This window comes from Aptenodytes forsteri, unplaced genomic scaffold (assembly GCF_000699145.1).
Source record: "Aptenodytes forsteri isolate BGI_AS27 unplaced genomic scaffold, ASM69914v1 Scaffold217, whole genome shotgun sequence".
In the NCBI taxonomy this organism is placed as follows: domain Eukaryota; kingdom Metazoa; phylum Chordata; class Aves; order Sphenisciformes; family Spheniscidae; genus Aptenodytes; species Aptenodytes forsteri.
In genome coordinates this window covers 8,026,646-8,049,818 of record NW_008796222.1, presented here as the reverse complement: position 1 = coordinate 8,049,818, position 23,173 = coordinate 8,026,646, and the positions used below count along the sequence as shown (strand labels likewise).

The 23,173-nt window shown below is 44.6% G+C and overlaps 2 protein-coding genes across 2 annotated transcripts in view; one reads left to right on the top strand and one right to left on the bottom strand.

Annotated features, from left to right (window-relative positions):
- CDC40 (cell division cycle 40) overlaps window positions 1-8,671 on the top strand; it is a 34,336-nt gene extending 25,665 nt beyond the window's left edge. Inside the window, exons 13-15 of the mRNA XM_009289201.2 lie at window positions 4,306-4,382; window positions 6,586-6,730; window positions 7,646-8,671. Of these exons, the coding sequence (XP_009287476.1) occupies window positions 4,306-4,382; window positions 6,586-6,730; window positions 7,646-7,823 (400 nt within the window). The 3' untranslated portion in view covers window positions 7,824-8,671. The remainder of the gene's footprint in view (window positions 1-4,305; window positions 4,383-6,585; window positions 6,731-7,645) is intronic.
- A 10,366-nt stretch (window positions 8,672-19,037) lies between these two features.
- Window positions 19,038-23,173, bottom strand: part of METTL24 (methyltransferase like 24) — a 37,060-nt gene continuing 32,924 nt past the window's right edge. Inside the window, exons 5-6 of the mRNA XM_009289199.1 lie at window positions 19,947-20,240; window positions 19,038-19,331 (exon numbers count right to left, since the gene is read on the bottom strand). Of these exons, the coding sequence (XP_009287474.1) occupies window positions 19,302-19,331; window positions 19,947-20,240 (324 nt within the window). The 3' untranslated portion in view covers window positions 19,038-19,301. The remainder of the gene's footprint in view (window positions 19,332-19,946; window positions 20,241-23,173) is intronic.

Here is a 23,173-nt window from a genome sequence, read left to right as displayed (position 1 = left end):
CGCTTTTGAAAGCTTTGAACTTGGATGTGCATAGTATTATGTAATATTTGGCCCATGTATGACATGGCTAGTTTAGTGTAGCTTCATTTCTGGTTTTCTGGTAGTCTGGGGTTTTTGGCCATCATTGATACCCACAGTATGAATACAATAGATGACAGAAAAGTGAAAGTCTATCTAAGAAAAACTCATAAAAACATCATTTTAAATGGCTTCCAATTTTTAACATATCTGGGGAGAAACCAAATCTCTCCTATCTGAAATGTTTTCCACAAGGTTCTAGGTACTAAGATTTTCAGCTTAGGACTTCTGAAGATTTCTCTAGGATTTCAAATTTCTTTTTGAAATAATCACTCCCATATCTTTAGGTATCCATTTCATTTTGCCGTTCACACATGCAAAGCTGTTGCACAATATGGATGCTAGTTCAACAGCTCTGTGACTAATCAGTTCCTTCCTAGCTTCTTTTTTTTTTTTTTTTAATTAAACACCTAGACAAGAGACTCCAATCTGTGGTATTTTAATGTTACCCAAGCAGCCAGCAAAACCCTCAGCGTGTCTGTGATCGGCTGCTATCATTGCCAGTAGCAGCGGTGGTAATGACCAAAGTCTGGGAACCCAGGCTTAGGCTAGACATGTAGTGCTGTCACCATATGTCACTCCAAGAGAGCCTCTGTTCAGTATTTCATAATTAGTCCCATGTATTTACTGAGCTCCTTAAAGAAAAATCTTTACAATACCATATCTGCTAAGGAGTGTTTCCTCTCTGGTGAGTGGGAGGAGGATCTCACTTGCACAAATCTGTTATTTCCTTGAGATTGGATTGCCCTTGTTTTGTGAGCTTTGTGTTGATGGCTGAAATAAATAGCAAAGTGGGTGGATTTAGTCACTCTGTGGGGAAGAGCAGGAAAGGCAAAAAGGTTCTGGCATGGGAACATTGCAACCTGATTGTTCCAGTAGCAGAAGTTTTTTTCCTTCCGAAGAAAAAAATACATACTGAGCTTGCTGTATGCTGAAGAAAGCTCCCTTGTTCAGATAATAGGGAACTCAACTGTAGGCAATATTCTGTAATACAGTCGTCGAGGATTTTTTTTTGTTTTATAAAAAGCAAATGTAATGCTGTCTTCCTAGGCACAACTTGAAAACCTTTCTTCACAACCTGCCATGATATATGTTAATCGGTCTGTAGGCATATTTCTATAATTTCAAGATCCAGATTTTTACAATACGTTAAAACTAAGTTAATGTATTCAGTACAGAAGCTTTTGGAGCTTGAAAGCTTCCATGGCAAATTATTTCATGCTGCACCTCAAATCTCTTTTTCCTAAATTTGTAAGGAAAATTATTTGCAACTTAGGGTGATTTGGTTACTGCACCTTTTGGCATGTTTCCTTATATGTTCTTCAGCGCAATACTTCTTCGGTATCCTACAGAAACAAAGCAGAAGTAATTATGACCTGAGTAGGGCCTTAAAAGACAGTAACTGAAGCTGGTCTAATTGCTTAGCTTCAATTGTCTAGAGGAATTTTGTAGTATGTTTTGTAAACACTTTGACTTGGCCAGGGCTGGTAATGGGATGCCATGTCAGACTTCATCACAGTGGGGAACTTCTCCCCTGAGAATTTAAATCTCCTTTCCCCAGGAGTTCATCCCATGCATAGATTTCACTGTGCTGTACACTGAATTGCAGTTGGTTGGCTGCTGAAAGTTCAGACTGCGAGTATAGGACAGACTCTTGCAGATGAAATGGTTTCTTTAAGAGTCTTAATGGGAGTACTTTAAAATTTGTCTGCTTTTGCATTTCATGTGATTGTTATCATTACAGCAGTGATATTAAAGTTGACAGGGGTATCGTATTCTGTGTTCTTTCTTCTAGAAATGCAAAATGTTATTTTGTCTATGTCTGCTTCATATGCATCTGGTCCTACTTGGATAAACAGTGAAATGATTTGGACGATTGACCTTGGAGGCTTTTATTTCCTTTTACCTTCAAGTCAGCTAGCAAAGCAAGAACTGTACGCTGGTAGTTTAGCTATTATCCTGGCAGGCTTAGGAGCCTTGTCATGTCTGTAAAACCATACCCCTCAGCAGGCCTTTTCTCTCCATTGTTCCTAGTAGAGATACAGTAGGCTCCTGAGGGAGCTCTTCATGATGTGCAGATCCCAAAATTGGATTGGGTTGGGTTTGGGCTTTTTTCTTTATTCTTTAGAAAGGGTTTTTCTCTCTCCTGCTTGGGGAAGAAGTTGTGCTAGAACCCCAGAGTATCACATTTCTAAATCTTGGCTAGCAGATATTACTTTTGATATTTAGAACTTTTCAACCTTTGAAATGCTATGAAGTGGGGAGAGGACTTGAAGATCTTTAAATTTAAAAAATTTGAACAAGCGATATATCACATGAGTTTTGAGGTCAGGCAGCCATGACAGCATCTTTCTTGGTAATTTTTTTAAAATTTTTTTTTAAGGCAGCAGGCTGATATCACTTATTTAGCAATTTGACTGGAAGCAAACGTGAAACATAAATGTATCTCTTTATTCTGCTTTATAGTTTAATGCAGCATATCCTGCAGCTGTCCTAAGTGTGTCTGGTAGGTTTCAACATAAAGCAGAGCTGTCTTGAATAAATTCCAGTAGCTGAGCCTGCCATCATTTGTGAAGGGAGAAAAGGCAGGACAACCTGTGCTGCATTTAAAGTTCTCACTGCAGTACAATTCAGCATTTGGAGATGCATCTTCTGTGATGAGACTTTTTTAATGGGGCTTCCAATGAGATTGCTTTTACCTGGCATTGAGGACTCCAGATGACCGGTGGGCTGAGGAAGTGTTGGATGTTGGGAGTTGATCAGGATCTGGCCTTACTGCAGCGATGACCTTGTGTCCTCTTGCAGGTGGGCTTTGAAGCTGTTTGGGTATTGGTGCAAAAGGGTAGGATGGGGCACAGGGGGCTGCACTTCCTGTACTGTCATGTTGGTCAGCCTCAGAGATTATACGGACTTCTTGTTATTCCTTTACAGGTTCACTGTCCAACAGTAGTCTTAGGTCTGCCTGTTCGGAAGCCAGTTACCCCTGCGCGTGCTCTTATCCACAGAGTGTGTTAAGTGGGTTGCCCTTCTTAGGCAGAGGGGTAAATGATTTTAACACTTAACTCGCAGGAGCATTTGTGTTGCTTCCTGACAATAGAGCAGCTTCTCACCCCGCTGCCCATGTGCACATTACTTAACACAGGATGATGGGAAATAACTTACACTACAATAAAATAGAATTGTAATTACCTTGCTAATGTCAACCATATTGCCATCCAGCAAGGCTCGGTCAGCAAGTACAAGGCAGCCACCCACGCTCTCTGCTCCGATAGCGTCCCAGCAGCTCTTCTGCTGTGCGAATTAGACAATGAAGTCATAACCATCCCCATTGTATTAATGAATGTTGCTACAGAACATCTTGTATGTGTTTTCTGCTGAATACATTAATCAAATCTGTTTTCTGCTGGAGATTTCTTTTGCTTAATGAGAAAGACACATGCATGCCTTCCCTTTTTACCAGCCTTCTAGTGTAGGGTATGAGGAATACTGTGAATATGCATGGCCCATTAGTAATTCAATTTATATAGTCAAAAGCAAATGACAGTTCTGCAGAGTAAGGATTAGACTGTACTTGTTTTTTCCCTGGGTCCACAAGCCTTTGTACAGGACAGCATATGTTCTTATTAAAACATACACTGGCACAGTCCTGTATGGAATCAAGACAAGAAAGTTCACAGTTCAGTTCAGCTGTGAACATTTGGAGCTGGTTGGCATCCCATTTGGGGAGATCAGGAGGAAAAGGGCATTGTCAGAGAGAGAGACTCCTGTTTTCCTTTAAAAAAGAAAAAAAAAAAGAAAATAAAAATCAGAAATATTCTAGTTAAAACAAAACTCAAGTCAGTAAGACATTCCAATAAGACACATGCATGTATCAGTCTGTTCTTGCTACCTATATAAGAATTTTGTAAGAGCTGCAGTTAAACTGGAGGCAATAGAGTATCTTTGTGTTACAGTTTTACTCTTAACAATTGGAATTATGATTCTGCTTTAGACTCTGGGTCATTTGATGGGGGTAAATTCACTCTATTGGAGGTTATCCTGTAGATGGCTCCACAGCTGGAGCCCTCTAGGTGGGCATTTGTAATATTTTTGAACTTTTGCACGTTCTTCCTTTGGACACCACCATACGCTCTCCATGGTTCAGTGGCTGAGTACATCAGCTGACTGGAGGCAGCCCTTTGGAAAACCTCCATGTCTTCATGAAACACATACTTCTTCCTTTTGCAGGGACATTCCTGTAGACTTCAAATACATAGCTGAGCCAAGTATGCATTCGATGCCAGCCGTGACTTTGTCTCCAAATGGTAGGTTAACACTTTACTGCCTTCTTAGGCCTAGTTTACGTAGGCAAGTCTTACTGATTATACCTCTGTGATGTTGCCATGTTGCATCCCCCTGCCACCCCACACTACCCTCCCCCCCCAAATCAGTGTGTGCATTTATTCAAAGATTGGACTGGATCTGGTTTTGATTTAAAAGTCTTAAGAAGAACAAGTATGTCAAAATGAGGGGTTATATCAGGATAACTGTATCAATTTAAATTTAGACTGTCATCCAGACAGGGCAAAAGGACTCTTTCTTTTCATAGAGCTACTCTGTGCTCTTTGCTGTATTTAAAATATTAAGAGAAACAATGGTGGGAACTGACGATGGCTGCAAAGTACTAAGCAAGTTCAGCAGTCCTTGTGGTGCCACCATTAAAGCAGAAACTGATGTTGCACATGATCATGTCAATGCTGTTCCTTTCTGTTCTGAATATAGCCCAAATAAATCTTTCATAAGAGAAATCCCAAATTATCTCACTGTTTCTCTATGTTAATATTTCACTGGTGTTTATGTTCTTTAATTAGTATCAAACTGAAGGAGGATAAAGGTTTAGTGCCTCCAGTAATCAGTCCTTCTAACAGGACAAAATTTCTGTTATCTGTTTTGGCCAAAATTAAATAGCTTTAGTGTCAACATTATTAGAGTGTTGCCAGATTTACAGTTAACAGTCCCATTATGCTGAGTAGTGGCTGATCAACTTGTTGCACAGCTAATGTTTTCAGCCAGCTATCAGCATCAAATTGTATTTGCTTTGCATTGTAAATATTTTATTCTTAACAAGAGAAGTGGGTTTCTAATATAAAAAGGAAGATTCTGGAGAAAGAGATAGCTGCATTTAAAAATGTTAGCTTCCCAAGCTGGCCTATTTCAATCCCTGTTTCTGAAATTGCACAACTTGCTGTGTTCTAATCCAGTTTTTCAGTTCATCTCATTCTTCCACATTGAAATACTGGATTTCTCATTCTTTTTCCAGTTCTGGCTGGCCAGCATTTGATTATTTGATTTCTGAGATGAGACAGTAAATGATGTTAGGGATAAAGTAGTCATCTTTTCAGCTCAAGATATCACCTGTCATGTTAACTAACATTATCTTGACCTACAGTAGTCCAATATCACACAAAACAAGTTCTTCTGGAACAGTTACACTACAGATTGTGCCAGACACGTCATGCATCATTTTGGAGTTAAATGAGTCCTTTAAAGAAAAGTAGATTGAAATTTTTGCAGATGTGGAACTTTTCTGCTTAGGGGCACTGATTTATGAATCTCATCAATTAAAATCTTCCTCCTGAGCGATGCAGGAAACAGACCTTTTAAAAAGTAGAAGAGGAGAATAACATGTTTCGGGTACACACTTGATTTGTTTCTTTGGGAGGCTGAGAAAATCCTCAAATTCCAAGCTAGTAGCTGGAAGCGTGGTCAGATTTACAGTCAAGTCAGCACATTTTATGTTATCGCTGTTTGCATAAAACACTGTAAAGGCAGTGACGATATGCAGAGTTCAGGACAGAAGTGTCTGTTCTGTGGTGTTCTGTAGCACATCATCATTGGATTCTCAGGCAGGAGTTAATGCACTGCCAAGACACAAAATGGGATAGACTTAAGATTAGAAAAGCCTGGGGTTTTTCTTTCACTAAAATATCTTCATAAATTGTATTCCATTAGGGCAGAGAATACTAAATATTTGCAAAAATTTATAAAGATTTTCAAACTCCTGAGTCTACCTTAGACCTCTTTTTTTCCCACAAAGAAAATAAAAGGTGACCATCTTAAGAGTACCCACAAAACAGATAATCAAATATATTGCAGCTGATGGGTTTTTTTACCTCATCTGGATTACTTCATTATGTGCACCAGCAAGCTTACTCAGTAGCTGAAAAACTTATCAGCAAGTCAGTGGGGTTGATGCAGCACATTGTTTTAACAGCCAGAGCTGTTCTAGAGTTCTGAGTGCATTTTGTAGGAATAGGCACCCCAAATCCTGTCAAACATAAGGTTTTGCCTCTTGGCAGTTGTACTGGGCAGAAGCAATATCAGCTGCTACCTAGAACCCTGATACATAATGAAAATCTGGATTGAGATAGTGCAAGAAAAGTTATAAAAATATCTTAAAACCTTCCAGTTAAGTCTGTTTCTTCAGATGCGGCACTCTGATACCACCTTTGTTTATTGCATTTATAGGGAAGTGGTTGGCTTGCCAGTCGATGGATAACCAAATTCTGATTTTTGGAGCTCAGAACAGATTCAGATTAAACAAAAAGAAAATTTTCAAAGGTCACATGGTAGCTGGCTACGCTTGTCAAGTGGATTTTTCACCTGACATGAGGTAAGTTTTTGTGGGAGTGAGCTTCATCTTAAAACTTGCTGGCACAGACACTGAATTTCTTTTTTGAGTCCTCTGCAACATTCGTTGATGCACAGCCATCCTATTAACTCGGCATCAGAGTTCTCTAGTCAAGCAGCAGAATGGAAAGTTTGCTCTTGCCATTCGATAGGACTAAGTTATACCCAGCAGTTGCTCTGAGCACCATTTAGGAAACAGTCCATGTAGTCCAGATTCCCCATTCTGCAAAGATGATTTACGCTGCTGTTAAACCATCCAGAGAGTCCCCTTGTCTCCCACCCTAGCCCTGGTGCAGCACAGGAGGCTTCCAGTTCTGCCTTGCATCTGGCTCTTTTTGCGCATGGTCTGCAGCACAAGGTCTATTCCCGCAGTATGCACTTGTCTAGAATACCTGGGATTTGGACTTGCCCAGTTTTCCCAGTTTGCAGGTCTGGCGTGGGTATCCTCATTTATTGTTCAGAGGCCCGTCTTTTTCATCCTGTTTGCTTAGTAATATGCCCATACATTTACCACTGTATGTACGTAAGATTTTCATTACTATAAAAACTGGAGAATAACCTCAGCAAAACTGGAGGAAAAAGTGAAGTGTCTATAAATTTTAAAGAAACTTCTGGCACTTTCTCTTTTGCTGATGTATCCTCTTTAGTTCCAGTAACACAGTGTATGGTATAATCTCATTGCTTAGCACATTTACCTCGCAGTTGATGAATCACCTTCTGCAGGACTTGTGCGCGTTAGAGCACAGCGTGAATGCTAATTCTTTGGTAGGTACGTTTGCAGACTGTCAGACAGGAAGCTCACTGGGTGAAGCTCTTTTCCATTGCTCAGTGTAAAAGTATTATAATACAAGCAGTCTTCACACATGATACAGCTTTTATTTTAATCCTCTTAATATAGCTATGTGATATCTGGAGATGCAGATGGAAAGCTTAACATCTGGGACTGGAAGACAACAAAACTCTACAGCAGATTAAAAGCGCATGATAAAGTCTGTATCGGTGCAGTGTGGCATCCACACGAAACATCTAAAGTCATTACATGTGGCTGGGATGGTCTTATTAAACTATGGGACTAAAGAGGATGCGACGAAGATCTAAAGATGGAAGTCCTGCATACATCTGAGATTAGAGTGAATTCCGCTGTAAGGATGGGTAGACGTTTGTAATACCGCAGTTCTCAGCTAGCTGTATATATGCACTAAAAATGGGAAATCTTCAGAAGACACAGCTGAAAGGATATAGTTCTAAATATGACCTCTGAGTATGAGAAGCTGAGGTCATCTGAAGCATGCAGAATCAAGTGTTAGTTTGTCATGTCACTGTTTGTGCAAAACACTCTTGTAAAACAAAATAATTTTAAGAAAAACTATTTTTGTGGTTCTGGCTGTCAGAGATGTGGGGAGTTAAAGGAGAAAACCAGCAATTGTGCAACTCTCTTCCTAAGAAGAAATCTTTGATAGCTACTGCAATAGAGCTGGAGAAGATGCATTTGTTTACCTGGGTTTGGGCGGTATTTTGTTGTCCCCAAAGTACTTCTACCTTTATAGAACACAAAGCCACTTGCTAAGATCTGTTAATTCGCAGTAGAAATGAAGAACTAATCAGAAGCTAGCAGTCGTCAGATAAACTGTATTGACTGAAGACTGTATTCATAAACTCTTGGTTTCTGTCTTTATTTAACAATAGCATCATGCTGATCACTGAGTTTTATCTTTGCAAGTACTCCTCGATTTCAAGATTTTGCTTGTAATGGTTGTGTGTTAAGTGTTGTTTTTTCTCTTCCCATATGCTGTTAAGTCCCAATAAGCATGACATATTAAAAAAAAAAAGTGAATGTCTCTTGTTCAGTTTGGAATACATTGTATTATAAGCCCCGTAAAGTTTTTGACAATTTAATGTATATACGTCACACTTTTTCTCTTTAAAGAACTTATTTTTAATAAATCTTTTTATAAAAAGTCTGCTTATCTTCATTCAATTCTTCTGTCTAGCAGTGTCCATATAGAATATTTCTTAACATTTGGTATTTTAATTTGCGGTTGTACCAGCATTCAGATAAACTCATTCTCTTGCACTGTTCGTACAAAACTAATGCAAGCTGGAACCAAGAGAAAAAAATCCTTTCAACTCCCTATCCGCTCTCTTTTTGAGCACATAATGGAAATAAATTCATTACACATTTTTATCCCATTGATCAGTCTTTAATTGCACTTTTGAATTACACTATATTGTTTGCTATAAATCCAATCACTGCTCATCAACGATAAACAATAGCAAAGGAGTAACTGCCCTAACTGACAGCAGGATAGAAGATAAGGCACTTCTGTAGATGAGATGCAAAGAATCTCAAATTGGGTAGGTGGAAGGAAATGGGTTGGTTGCTTTGAGAGTCTTTCTACTGTCCATTCATGCCGTTGTGTAACTGCACCAAGCTTACGTGTTTCTGTTTACTTTCCCATCTCGGTAGCCTCGTGTACCTGAAAAACTCCACAGACTGTTTTCACAAGCGGTGTGCTGGTGGTAACTGGGCATTGCCTAGCCTCGCACCTGTGCAAGTACTGAGGTAGGAAACGGTAGAGCCTGGAGTGAGAGGAAAGAGCCGGTCCGGTGTGTCCTGAGGACCGTCCCCTCTGCAGGCAGAGAAGAGGCTGTTCGTGTTTCTCGGCTCTTCGGGGTGCAGGTGGGAGTGAGCTGCTGCCATGTCGCAGAGGGTGAATTTTCGACGTGGTGGTTCTCACAGGGAAGACTCGACTCCTGAGCTGGGAGTTGAGCTCTGGTGTGCACTGTGCCCCGGGTGCCACTTCAGGAGGCAGTGGGCTGAAATAATTTAGAACACTTTTCTTCCTTCAAATACATTTCTTAAATGGATATGTGGCAGTGTGCCCTGACCATTAACAGCTTACAAGTACAGGGAATTGGGGAGGCGAGGAGGAGTAGAGCAGATACAAGAAACTCTCACAGGAATGGATATTAGCTTCCGTATCAGAAACATCTTTCCCAAATGCTTAAAACCCTTTAAATCATAATACACAAAATGTTTGGCTCTGTAGTTGGTACTGTGTTTTTCCATGTGTCCCTACCAGGCCTAGACTCGCACCACACAGACACATGCTGTCTATCCTCGTGCACAGCAAACTAGCTGACAACGTGAGCTTTGGAGTTTGCAACTCCCAAGCCGACAAGGGGGAATTATCCTCATAAAAATTCCCCCTGCAGGCTTCAATGCAGATGTGAGAAATTCCACAAAAGATTAACACGGTGACCAACTGTGAGGGACAAAGGATTTTATCTGAAAGTTTCTAGGGGAATTTTCAGTCCTGGGCTTGTTGCAAACATTTAATCCCAGTTTATCAACTCCAGTAGAATTTATGGAGTCAACATTTCTTATTTTTGTTCCCCAAAGGCAACACTCAGTATATTACTACTAAAGTTTATAGACTTATTTTTATACTTAGTATATACACTCATATGTGTGTGTGTATATATATATACACACACACATATGAGTGTATATACTAAGTATAAAAATAAGTCTATAAACTTTAGTAGTAATATACTGAGTGTTGCCTTTGGGGAACAAAAATAAGAAATGTTGACTCCATAAATTCTACTGGAGTTGATAAACTGGGATTAAATGTTTGCAACAAGCCCAGGACTGAAAATTCCCCTAGAAACTTTCAGATAAAATCCTTTGTCCCTCACAGTTGGTCACCGTGTTAATCTTTTGTGGAATTTCTCACATCTGCATTGAAGCCTGCAGGGGGAATTTTTATGAGGATAATTCCCCCTTGTCGGCTTGGGAGTTGCAAACTCCAAAGCTCACGTTGTCAGCTAGTTTGCTGTGCACGAGGATAGACAGCATGTGTCTGTGTGGTGCGAGTCTAGACTTGTCGTTCCAGCAGCCACCTGGGAAAAGATTTTTTGCTGGGCTAATTAACTTGAATCATGTCCTTCTCTTATCTTCCCAATTTCATGTTTCGCCAGAAATTGGTCTGTTACAAATGTTGGTCAGAACAAGCCTAGGCTGAACTTGGCATGTGAGCAGACGGAGCCGGGAAAAGGCAGCGTTGGGAGAAAAGGGAAGAGCGTGTTTCGAGTTCCCCCAATTTATTCTCCCCTAACATTAGGCGGAGAATGCAACAAAGTGGTTCAAGCCGAAAGGAGCTTCTTGGGAGGGCTGGAGGCAAGCGTGTCACGCTGCCGGGAAGGAATACGTGCAAGCTGGAGTGTCGGGTTGCTGTCATAGCGTCATAATTTTGTTCCCCTTGATCATGCATCTGTAACTTTCAGAAATGATGTGCCAATATATTGCCACTTTCATTAATACCAATTATTTTACAGTGGGGGTTGTACAGATAAGTGAACTATCTCCATCGTTCTTGGAATTCTGCCTGGGAAATTTGATAGTTCCTTTGGCCTTGTGCCATCTCTTTTTCTTGGACTTTTTTCATATGCAAGAGGGGGAAATATCCCACATATCCTCATGCAACTTGCTGGTAAGAAGGCTGTCTTTCTTGAAGCAGATGGTCTTGGCATCTGCCTTGCACAGAGTTTATAATTGTCCCCAGTAAGATGAGGCTGCTCAGTCTTTGCGCTCATTACGAGGAACAAATATCTAAATTACTGTACATCCAGAAATGTCCAAGATTGTCTTGTAAAAAGCCAATTTTTAGCAACAGGCAGATGTTCAATATACCGTTTAACACTGTGGTCTTTAAAGGCTGATTTAAACAGCGAGCTCTGCAGATCTGACAGCCCAGTAACACAATGTACTTTCCTTCTTTCTACCAGCTGGTCATTACAAAATCCTGCTCCCATTTGCTAGGAAGACTCCACATGACAAGGAGCCTGCATGAGGGGGACCACGTGGAGAGCAGAGGAGGGAGGGGAGTTTTGCTTGGAAGACTTCAAACAGTTGAACCTATACACCAGAAAAATCAGTTTCCGGGGAGGTTGTTCCTCTGGAGACTACTTAAGGACTTGCTACCGTAGGTTGACTTCACTAGCATACACTCAACATTTAAGTCTCATATCTTGCAGTAAAACGTATCTTTTCTGTCAGGCTTGCTGATAAAAAAAATAACAGATACACCACGGCTGTCTTGCAGCGCTCAGAGAAAACTGCTTGTGGCAGGGTTATGTTTACAGAAGCTCCTTGCAGAGTTTAAAGCTTTTGGAAACAAGTTGCAATGACTTTCAATGGGGCATGGACCGCTAAATTTGCCAGGTGCTCTGGAAGTTTGACCTCAGACCTGTTTATTATCTTGTTGTATGATGGAACATTTAAAGTGTGTTAAATGCTAAAGCACTGAGTCTTTCTGAGTCTCCTTTTAACCTGCTGCACTTCATGCCACTGGGAGGCTGCTGAAATGAAACGTTACTGCAGATGCGTTGGGTTTGTCGTTCAGAATAAGAGGTTCTCATTAGGCCTTGGGTTTTTTGGTTAGTCTGAAAGATGTCAAGACTAACTGAGCCTGCTTCTCCTCTGATTTGGGAAAGGAAGACAACACCACAAATCCTCTAGGGAGTCATTTCAGTAATAGGAACTTTATGGAGCTTCAAGACCACTGACAGTTACCCGGACATGGTTCTGGGAGCTGCAAATCTTTCCAGTTCTCCCAGCATAATTACCCCGCAGTTGGTGTCTTGCTCTAACTCACCAGCTAAACGCCTCAGTGGTAGAATAAGTGGTTTTTTGGTGGAGTTTAAACTCTTGCAAAGCAACATTTAAAAAAAAAAAATTGCAAAAATGGCCTGTACCAGAAGAGCTGTAACACTCTAACCTCATACCTTAGCTTGCACGAGGCTGATTTCCCCACGCAGCTGTGACTTTGCTCGCCCAGGCTAGTTGGTTTTATTTTGCTTCCGCATCCACATACAATCTTGCTCCTTCAGCTCCTCCATATATACTCTGTAAAACGTAATCCCTTCCAATATTCCTTGCTCAGGAGATGAAGAGGGAAATTGGACTCCGAATGAAGTCAGTTGTCAGGCCAGACATCTACAGGAAAAAAAAGTAAGCCCCATTCCCCAGAGTTTTCAAAACCATGTTGAGTTTGGTCAGAACAGCTTCTCTACAGCAAGCTCCTCTCTTTCTCTCCCCTGGTGCCGACCCTTTGGGAGTACCTTGGGGCAGGGGGGCGAGTTGGTTTTGTTTGCTTTTTGTCATAATTCCTCCAATATTAAAAAGGTGGAATAACATTATGCAATAATATTTCTTCAGATGCTGAATTCTCCTATGTCTTGGAGCAGTTTTCCTTCCCTTCACAAGGAAGAAGAAGAAGAAGGAAGAAGGCGTTTGAGGGCCTCTCCTGCCTGGCAAGCCAGTTTGGGAGGTCAGCGTGGGGTCTGATGAATTCTCAGCCCCTGTGTTGCGGCTGCTCCTGGCTGGTGTCAGCGGAGAGACGCGGGTACTGCTGGGACACAGTTGCTGCTGCTGCTGCTGCTGCTGCGGCGTTAGAGGTCTGACACCGGTCAGGCGGCTGTCCCACCTCCCTGCGAGGGTGGTGGCACGCAGGGTGGTGGCTCCACTCTAGGTATCTGAAGGTGGATGCACAGGTGGGATTCACGTTGTTTGGTTTTGATTCAGAAATGGAATTTCAAATATAGGGGGGGAAATACCAGCTGAGGTGCAGGAGCATTTTAATTACTTACAGAAGTTTTGTACTGTGTACACCACTGAACTTTCTTTCAGGAAATTGCTGAAAAATAAGCACATATGGTGGTAATCCACCAAAAAGAGCAGGGATGTTGCATTGGTATTCACGTCTGAGTCGTCGTTTCTACGCAGCGCAAAGCAGGCTCCTGTTTTCTCCTTGTGTAAGATCCTGCCTATCGGGATAAGGGACATAGCACAGGCTGTCTCTGCAAGGGTCTCTTTCTGAACCAGCTGAAACACTTTACAACAGGCAGGTCAAACTACACCATGAACAGGGACTTCTATTTAAGGGAAAAGATCCTTTCATTATCACCGGCAGTTCCCTTCAAGTGCCGGGCTTGCTCTGCAGATGCTGCCCCTGAAAGGCAGCGGAGGGAAGCAAGTATAAATATGTCTCTGAATGTAGGTCAGCTCTGAACTTCCACCGGCACTAAACCAGGTCTCTACTGACTGCAATTAAATTAAATGTCACATTGTGTTAACAAGCAGGAAGAAATCAAGAGTGATTTCCCACTGAATAAGCCTGAGGATCCTTTCAAGGGCAAGGGAGCGGCTAATGAATCTCATGAAATCAAAGTTTTTGAATGAACCAGATGGTCTCAGCTGTTGAATAATTCACCAGAGAGAATGACTGCTATTTCTTCAGGTGTGCTACCAGGTAATACGTCTTCTTGGCATCTGCCAAGAAAGGCCAGGCATATGTTCCCTTTACGTTTTCTTTGATCTTTCACAGTTGAGAGGTGCTCGTGAAGAGCAACCCTTCACAAGTCACCGATGGGATCAAAGCCTGGGGCCCGAAGTGCATGCGATAAACATCAGGTTTTGGAGTGGGGCAGGAGGTCAGACCTTTCTTTGGTCAAATTTTGGAACCTCCAAGGAAGCCAGCGTGGCATTCAGAAAGGGACTGGTTCCCCTGGAAAAGAGTGTTAGTGTCCTAACACGTCCCCCTCTGTGCTGCCATGGGCTCTCTATGGAAAGCCCATGTTGCAGTATTAAGTGTGATAGTTTGGGGGATTCAAATCTGTTGCTGCTCTTCATCTTTACCAGGTCACAGCAGCACCTGTAAATTCTGATTCACAGATGTGTGTGATTTATAAATCACTGTGGGCCTCTCTGAAAAGGAAATGCCCTCACCCCCACACAGGGATCTGTACAAATAAAACTGCCACTACATGCAGGTCATCTCTGCAAAGATCCATTTTAGATCCAGCTGAAACACCTCCTGGTGGAGGTGTCAAACTAATGCTGTAGCGACTCCACTTCGGGACCGAGACCTGGTCATTATGTCCTCGTTAGCTGGGGTTGGCACTGCTGTGGCCACCATGAGTGATCTGTGGTGTGGGCAGTAAGGAGGCTCCTGGGCTAGGTTTCACCCGGTGCCAGGCTGGAGGCAATGGGCTGGCTGCTCTGGAGAGCTGATGTGGACACCTGCAGGGAGCACGGGGAGATGCCCAATGCACCTGGGGACTGAGGGCCAGAAGCCTCGGGGGAAAGCGGAGCTGGGCAATACCCATAATGGTGACACTGAGCAGATCCAGCGTGGCAGTAGGTGCCAGGAGCACCTGGTAGATGGCATAGTACAGACCTACAGCTTAGGAAAGGAGACAGGCCACTCTTTTGCAATGATCTCCCGTGCAAGCGCGTTGCCGAGCATATTGCTGGAAGGTCAGTCCAGAGACACACATTTGCCAGCTACCACCTGATGATGTGGGATGGTTTGGGCTCCTGCCCTGCCCTGCCCTGATTTGGTCCAGGCACCTTCCTGTGCTGCTCCTGGCAAGTAGGAGTTTGAAGGATGAGTCTCACTTTCTTCCTCAGATGCTGCTAAGGGCAGGGCCCCGCAGCGGGTCTCTGGCGAGTCATCTCTCAGAAGGAAAAAAAGGCTTTACTGCATTGTCTGCAGGAGATGCTGGACGCTGCTCAGACTGTGCACTCAGGAATATTTTAGCAATGCCAGGACAGGCCAGCGGCCCTTTCTTCCTGCCTGGGCACGGCCACGCAGTTACCAGTCTCCAGGCTGTGGCTTTAATGGGAAAATGCCCTGCCCGCACCGGTTTTAATGCTGCACTTGAAGAAGGGAGCAGCTACCGCAGTTTCTGTGCAGGTCTGATCTGGGAAGAGATGTTGAGTACAACGCTGGCACATGGTTACTGCAGGGCTCACTGCAGGGAGACCATCTCAACAACCTCCTCACCTGTTTCGTGGCCTCTCCAACAGCTCCTCCAGAGCTGCTCCTGGGCAGTGCAATGCTCCCCGCAAGGAGCCATCCTAGAGGAGCAAGGCAGGCTCAAACACGGGTGCCAAATGTGTGCGGATGTCCCCAGAGTAGCTGGTGTGGTTGAGAGCCAGCACGTAGCAGTAAATCTGGGGGGGGATGGCTGGTGGATCTTCAGCTCTGGCTGAAGCAGCGAGAGCCTGTGGATATCAGCAGTCCTGGATCCCCGCCTTTCTCTCAGCACTGTCCCTAACAGGCTGGAGATACCGCCTGAGCAGGGTGTATGGCTGGGACCCGGCAGCAAGCAGGGGACGATTGTGCCTGGGTATGGCAGTGGGTGGACACACACTTACCCACCCGGCATCCCTCAGTGCCAGCCTGTCCATTGTGGCAGTCAGCCAGCGCCAGCTTGTGCCCCTGTGCACCTACCCGGCAGCTCAGTCGTTAGGAGATGGGAACTGAATCCATTTAAGAGTCTCTCCTTTAGGTAAAAGAGATCAATAAAAGAGAAGTGGTAAGGGTGCAAAAGCAAGACCTCAGGAAGGCTGTAACTCTGCTTTAAGAGATGCTAAGTAGAAAGGCACAGATAGTGCATAAAGTAAGAGCTGTTCATTTTCTCCCATAATATCACATAACTGCCTCCAGAATGATAAATGGCTTTTATCTATCCCGTATCTGAGATAAGGTTTCCTTAGAAATTACCATAGTTATTGGAATCTTTTCTTGCGGAAGATGTATTTGCTACAGCCTGAATTGTTCCTGACACTACCTGGCAATCCTGAGCAAGAGATTAGCTGAGGGTTTACTAAACTCTATGTCTTAAGCAAAAAAGAACCAGGATGGACCTCCACTCCATTTCTGTAATTTACATATACATCACCATTTTTTCTTCAGGGCAATAAATGATGGAAGATGTGCATCCCTTTGGAATTTTAACATCTGAAAGAGATCATGTAATTTAATTTTTAACCTCTATCTATTGGTTTCTTAAACAAATTATAATAAGCTACTAGGCTAGTTACTTTAAGACTAATCAGGAGGAAAAACCTGTGCAGTGCTAGAGCCTGTATTTTTATGCTTTATTAATAAATCAAGACTCACAGCTGGGCCTTTGCCACCTCATTATTTGAAAAATGGGAGTTGAGCCATTCTGTGGTGCAGTAAGTGTGATTGTTCCAACAAGCTAGATATTGGTTTAGGAAATCCTGGCACCCTCTCGCATTTTAATGAATCTCCTCATGGCCCTGCATTGTTAAACAACCTCTGTACTTAATGTAGGAGGGTTTGCAGCAAGCATGGCTGTCACAGAGAAAGCATTTCCTAGCCATTTTCAGAGGTCGTGGTTCCCTTGGGTTGTGTATTAACCTGGCTCAGGGACGGCAATTATGTAGCTTGGCCCTGTGCAAAGCGCTTTGCCTAACGTCTTGGACATGGGGAATCCAACACAGCAACAATATGTCATCTTGATTTTGAGCGCCGCAGAGCTGAGGAGGTGGTGGGCCCCCACAGCACCCTGCTCTGGGTGACTGCAAAGCCCCTCGCCCCCCGGTCCAGGTGGGATGTGCAGGAGCAGAAACAGAAGCTACATTTATACCAGAAAATAAAGCGGTGCCAGGAGGTATTCCCCAGCCTCGAGGCAAACTGGCAAAGATGGCCTGGCCATGTCCATTTACTGAACTCTTTCAGCTTCCCAAACAAGGTGTCTGCATCCAAGCTGTCCTTGGCTTGGGCTAACTCCCCAGCTGTGCCTAAGAATCGTCGGGGAGAACCCTAGATGGCCTGAGCCAAAATTGTGCCAGATAGATAGCCGTTCCCAGAGCCTGTGCATGCTGCCTGCCACTGCTTAATTTACTAGCACAGGCACAGCTGGGATCAACACCCAGTCAGCAGTCCTGGTCCAGCTGCACCGTCCTCTTTCTTCCCTAAATGAGGCATTTGGTGTGCAGAAGCCCATGTTAAGTCCTCTTAGAATTAAACTCCACTTCAGAAAATCCAAGTGTAACTAAAGAAGTAGATGGATTTGTTTTTAAAAGGAAAATAAAATGGGGAGGCAGTAAATCAGAGAGTCCATACAACACAAGGCACTGTCAGCATGACTGAAAGGCAGTAGATTGAAAATCAGCATGCATTTGTTAAAAAAGAAAGGGTTTGACATTTAGCCACAAGTTAAAATTTCAAACATGATTTGGAAGACTGATACAAACCTGAACGCACAAGGACACAGAGCTGGCTTTCTCTGAAGAGATTAAAATCCCTCCCATTTCCACCAGCCCCTCACCACCCTAGTCCTTCACCATCGAAGCAGGGAGAGAGTTTTTTCCTGCCTCTTCCCACAGCAGCCCGAGGTCTGGGGCCTCTGTGGCCAGCACGGATGCTCAAAGTCAGATTCGCTGCAGCAGTTTCAAGCCCCACGACGGGCTCTGCAGGTCCCAGTGGGGAGGCGGATGCTGGGGCCAGGGCAGGTGGCTCCCCGCAGCCCCAGAGGGTCACCCGCCTGCTGGCCTCTTCTGGGGGAAAGGGAGCTGACCCAAAGGGCTGAAGCAGTTTCTGCGGAGGAGAGCGGTCCCTGCCCACCCTGGGGCAGCGGGAGCCCTCAGAGAGGTGGGACAGGAGAAAAGCAGATGCCTCGCTCCGGGGTGAAGCCTGGGGAAGGTGAGGGGAATGGCTCGAGCCACTGGTGAGGCAAAGCAGTGCCTCTGGGAGAAAGCTGACTCGCCTGGCTGGAAGGAAGAGCTCCTACTCTTTTTTTTCCCCTCTGGCTGCTTGCCGAGATCCTGTGGTCATGTTGGGTTCAGCGCAGGGCCCTGCTCTGGGAAGGAGGGGATGAGGGAGCTGAGGCAGCGGAGAGGGTGAAAAAGTAAAGGAGGGTGTGAAAGGAGAGAGGGGAATGCCAGGATTACAAGAGAAAGAACAACACGGGGACAGAGAGAGAGGGACTTGTTAAAAACAACGCTGGCCTGAGGCACACCAAGGGGAGGAACACTGAGCCCTGCAGAGGTCAGAAACCAAAGGCAGTTACAAAGGCCGTATATCAAAGACATGGAAGTGGTGTCATCTTGTATTTTAATGCAAAGTTTAATGTAAAAATTCTTTTAAAGAGAAGAAAAAACCCAACCTGCTATATATTTTTTAGCTCCCCCTATTCCTTAGCTCCTCAGGGAATGGCCAAGGCTGGCTCCTGGGAGTGCACTGCAGACAATCCATATACCAGCCTGCAGAGCCCCAGCACGCCCACAAGCCAGGGCATCTGCCTCCGCCACCACCTCCGCCAGCATCGGTGCGGACCCGGGGTCTGGCCTGCTCATGTCAGGGAGAGGCGGCCAGGCCAGGGAGGTGTTGAGGAGGTAGCAGGTATCCAGGCCCAGCGCTGGAGAAGGCACGCAGCAGAACATTCAACTAAAACCCAAAACAAACGAACAAAAAAGACCAGGTTTCATTTTCAGCTCTTTTAAATAAGTATCTCACTAGATGAAAAACCATTTGTTACAGCCGTCGCAAGAGTAATTTATAACAAGCCGTTCTTTGAGCAGATGACCTAGGGAAGCCCTGTCTTCTGTGGCTGAAGCCTCCAGAGGGTGAGGAGGGGGAGTGCTGGTGGTAGCTTTTCCTGCAGCTGAGTCTCTCTGTCCCACCATCACCTGTGTGAGAAGCGCTGAACTTGCTTCCCGCAGCCAGACTGCCCTATAGAGCCAAAGTCAGAGCACTCAGAATCTGTTCAACGAAATAGGTAAGAATTTAGTTTGGTGGCAATTTCTGCCTCTGCCAAATTCAGCTGCAATTTGCCAGTGGGTTGAAGAACATACTGTTCTTGTCTAAAATTTGTTCCATAGGAAAGAAGGCAAAAGTAAAGGTGCAAATCAAAGACGATTGCTTTACAGATAAGTAACACTTGACCCTTCCTGAGAAAAGCACCTCCTCATGAGCGCTCTTCTGCCCGAGGGCCTGTACAGCTCAGCGAGCAGAGCTTCCCGGGGCAGCCCCAGAGGGATGCCCTCTGTGCCGGCACGCTCAGGCATGGGGCAGCATGGGAAAGCCGTGCTGTTACCCACCCCAGACAAACCTTTACAGAAACCTCTGTCCTCTGAGACAGTGTACCCGCTGGCAAATATATTGCTACACAAATCTGCACCATGTATCTTCTCCTAGTGCCAGTTCTTTTGACAACATATAAAAATAAAAGCCAGTCCATTTTGTTAGCAGTCACTGTGTGCATATTTAGCAACTTTAGCCAGTGACGCCAAAGTCCTCTTCGATAATGCTACAGGGCCAGATGGCTCGCAGTCACACATCATAAATTCCTTTCTGATATTTCCATCTTGTATTTACCCAGCTCAGTGTGTAACAGCTACTGGCGTTGAAGGCTTCCTTTTTCAGAAACATCTGTGGTTTTGATAAGTCTTTGTAGGTATGGAAAAGCCTGAAGTCCTTCAGCTCCAGTTCTCGGAGCAGACTGTACCAGTACCGCACCACGGTGCTGTCATTGCCACTGATCTCAAACCCAGGCCAGTGGATGTGCACCTCAAAGACCAGCTGTCCTATCTGCTCAACAACATCTTCCAGGATCAGGTTTTCCAAAATTTTCCACTCAGCGCTCTCCACATCTGCCTTGAGGACATCAATCTGCAACAAAAATGAAAATGAGAGGCTTTGCAATTATTGTCAGTATCCTCTGAGGCCAGGCTTGTCCGTTTTATAATATACATAATTGCCCTTATGCACAGTTCCTTTAGTGTTTAAAAAAAAATATATTAAAAAATCTCAGAACATCCTAGGGCTAATATGGACAGTAGGTGAAGCTTCATGCTTGCCTGTTCACAGCCCTTCTGCTGCCTCCAACTCCTGGGCTGAAAAGCTATGTACCCCAAGGTGCCTGATGCAGCTGATCCTACAATTAAAGCATGTTATTGTTCCTTCACAAATCTTGTGGTGGCATCAAAGCTATGGAAAAAAGAAACCCACCTCACTAAAAAAAGACACTAAGGCATTACTGTTCCTTATCTCTCCATCACAAAATCCTGCGACAGAACAAAACACACTAACAGTGATTACTTGCTCCACGGTAGAGCGGGGTCCTTGTGTGCCAGGTGCTGCATGCACCACACAAGTGCAAGAGAAGGCCAAAGTGGAATGAGTACTGTGAGCAGCTCAGGTCATCAGTTACCCACGGCCAAGCTGCTGTCTGAAGCTTTTGCAGGCATCACTACGGATGCTGAGTGAGGAGGACCAATTCAAAGGAGAATTATGCAAAGACTCTGCAGGGTTTTAAGGGCAGCTGCTCCAAAGAAAAAGGGACAGCAGGAAAGAAGCCGTGAAGTTGCTTGAAGGGAAAAATGCAACTAATAAACAAGCGCCCTGTTTTAATTTTAGACCATTACTTAATTTTGTCGTTAGATATTCAGCAAACCAACATCTCACAGCCCAACACAACTGCGGGTTGATTTTGCTTGGCAGTTAGCTGGAGGAGGGGAGTTGTATGCTTCAATAAAAAAAAAGCATTTCATCAAAATTTCGCACCTGGTTGAAAATGATGACTGCAGTAATGCTCACAAGCTGCAGAGGGCCCGTGATTCCCAGAGCTGAACAGGGGAAACTCCTCCCCCCCACCATGACAGCAGGGTTTGCCTGTGCCGGTTCCACCTGAACTGCTGCTTCTGCCCATCTGCTCATGCTCAGGATGAGTTTGAAGTGAAAACTGAAGACTTTAGAGTCAAGAATAGTAAAAAAAACCCAAAACCCCAGGCTCTCTCGGCAGCCTACCCTAACCCTTGAGGCAGTGTTGGAAAAGGCACCTGTGCAGGTACAGGAGAGAAATTTGGGCAGGTGATGTAAAAGCATTGCCAAGGCAACTGCTTCCCTAAGCTGCCCCATCCCAGGACGCCTCACTGGCGTCAGGCCATGCCCCGTCCATGCGGGCTGGGGCCCTGGCTCGTGGACCCCTCTGTTCAGGGGCGCAGGGCAGGGGTTGTGCTGTGAGCTCTGCTTCACAGGGGTCGTAGCCAGAAACCACAGGGCCATGGCAGGGTTTGGGTGAGGTGAGCTGCCAGGACCGTGTGAGGGGCTCGCGTGGCTGCTTCTTCAACTGTGCCTTGGCTAAGGGAAATGCTGTTCGTTCCTCAATTTCACCCATAAATGTGCATAAATGCCCTTCACCAGTCTAAAGCCTAGGGAGCAGGGCCAGGGCTGGAAATAACTTGGCCATCCACTTCCATAGGTAAGTGCAGTTGAGAGGAGGAAGGCTGCCTCATACAGCTGTCTTGCCACACTCTTCCTCATCCCTAACCTGGGGTTAGGGACCAAAACCACAATGTCAAAAGACATTGGACAAGAAGTTTTAAGAGTTAATTAATTAATTTCAAATTTTAACCTCACATGTCAAAAATAAACGACAGTAACTGTGTAGGCTTCCTACACAGGGGCTCTCACTTCATGGCAAAGGTCCCTCCAGTCTACCTGGACCTGTAGTACTACACTGATCACACCTGGATGCCCACAGCTCTGCAGTCCGTGGTCCCCGGTTGCCTGAGGGACAGACAGAGGCAGGCAGGGCTGGTAGCAGAGGGAAGAGACATTAAGACAAAAAGTGCAGAGGTTGAAGAGGCTGGGACCAGAGACTGATGGAGGAGTTATCCTCAGACTGGAAGTTTGGGTGAAAGACATTGGGAAAAAGGAGTATGATGGAGAGCTTGGGCAGAGATTTAAAAGGCAGGGCTGGAGGTAGTGGAGGAGGAAATTCTAGTAACGAGGTACACGCAGAGCACAGCAGCAGCAATACAGAGTGCCTTCCTTCCTCGGCTTTAAGAGGGTCTTTGAAAGAGGGCAGAAACCAATGGAAGGTGAAAAGCTTGGTGCTTCCCAACTGCAAACGCATAACCCAGAGAAGGGAGACAAGAGGAGCAATGGGCCCTGGGCTGTTCTTGTTCCCAATGGGGTAAAGGCTAGGACAGTGTATGGCTACTCCCACCTGTCTTACTACGACCTGGAGCTACGCCATGGGCCAGATAATGCTGCTACCAGTGGGAAAACAGAGGTCATTAGAGACAAACAGGGCGAAGCATGAGAAGGGGGCTGGCTAGGAGGGTAGGACCGAGATCTGAGGACTCTGTGCAAGGCAGCTGCCATGGAGGGCTTGGTGATATCCTAGTTTCCAATGGGATGGCCACGTCTACCTTCCCTTGTTCTCTGGCTGGCAGACTGGAGGCACCAGGGTCTGATCTGCTGAGGTGCAGAGCGCTCACAACTGTTGAAGATTATCATAAGTTTTTATTGAATCTTTCTATATTTTGTGTTTGATAGTGAATAAGCGACTATAAGAACATTTTGATTAATCTTTCTGTTAGCGTTATGTAGGGGTTGCTGTGTTACTTGTTATCCAAGGCTGTGTTGCTTGAAGTCCCTGTTCTCTGGACCCTCTAGACCATAACCAGAGCCCCTAGGTTCTATTGTATATAGGATGAGTTATTTGACAACCTGGCAAGGTAGATATCTAGCTGACCAACTTGGCAACAAAACTTACTTTTAAGGTATCCTGAAGTGAACGGCCTTCATTATAATAC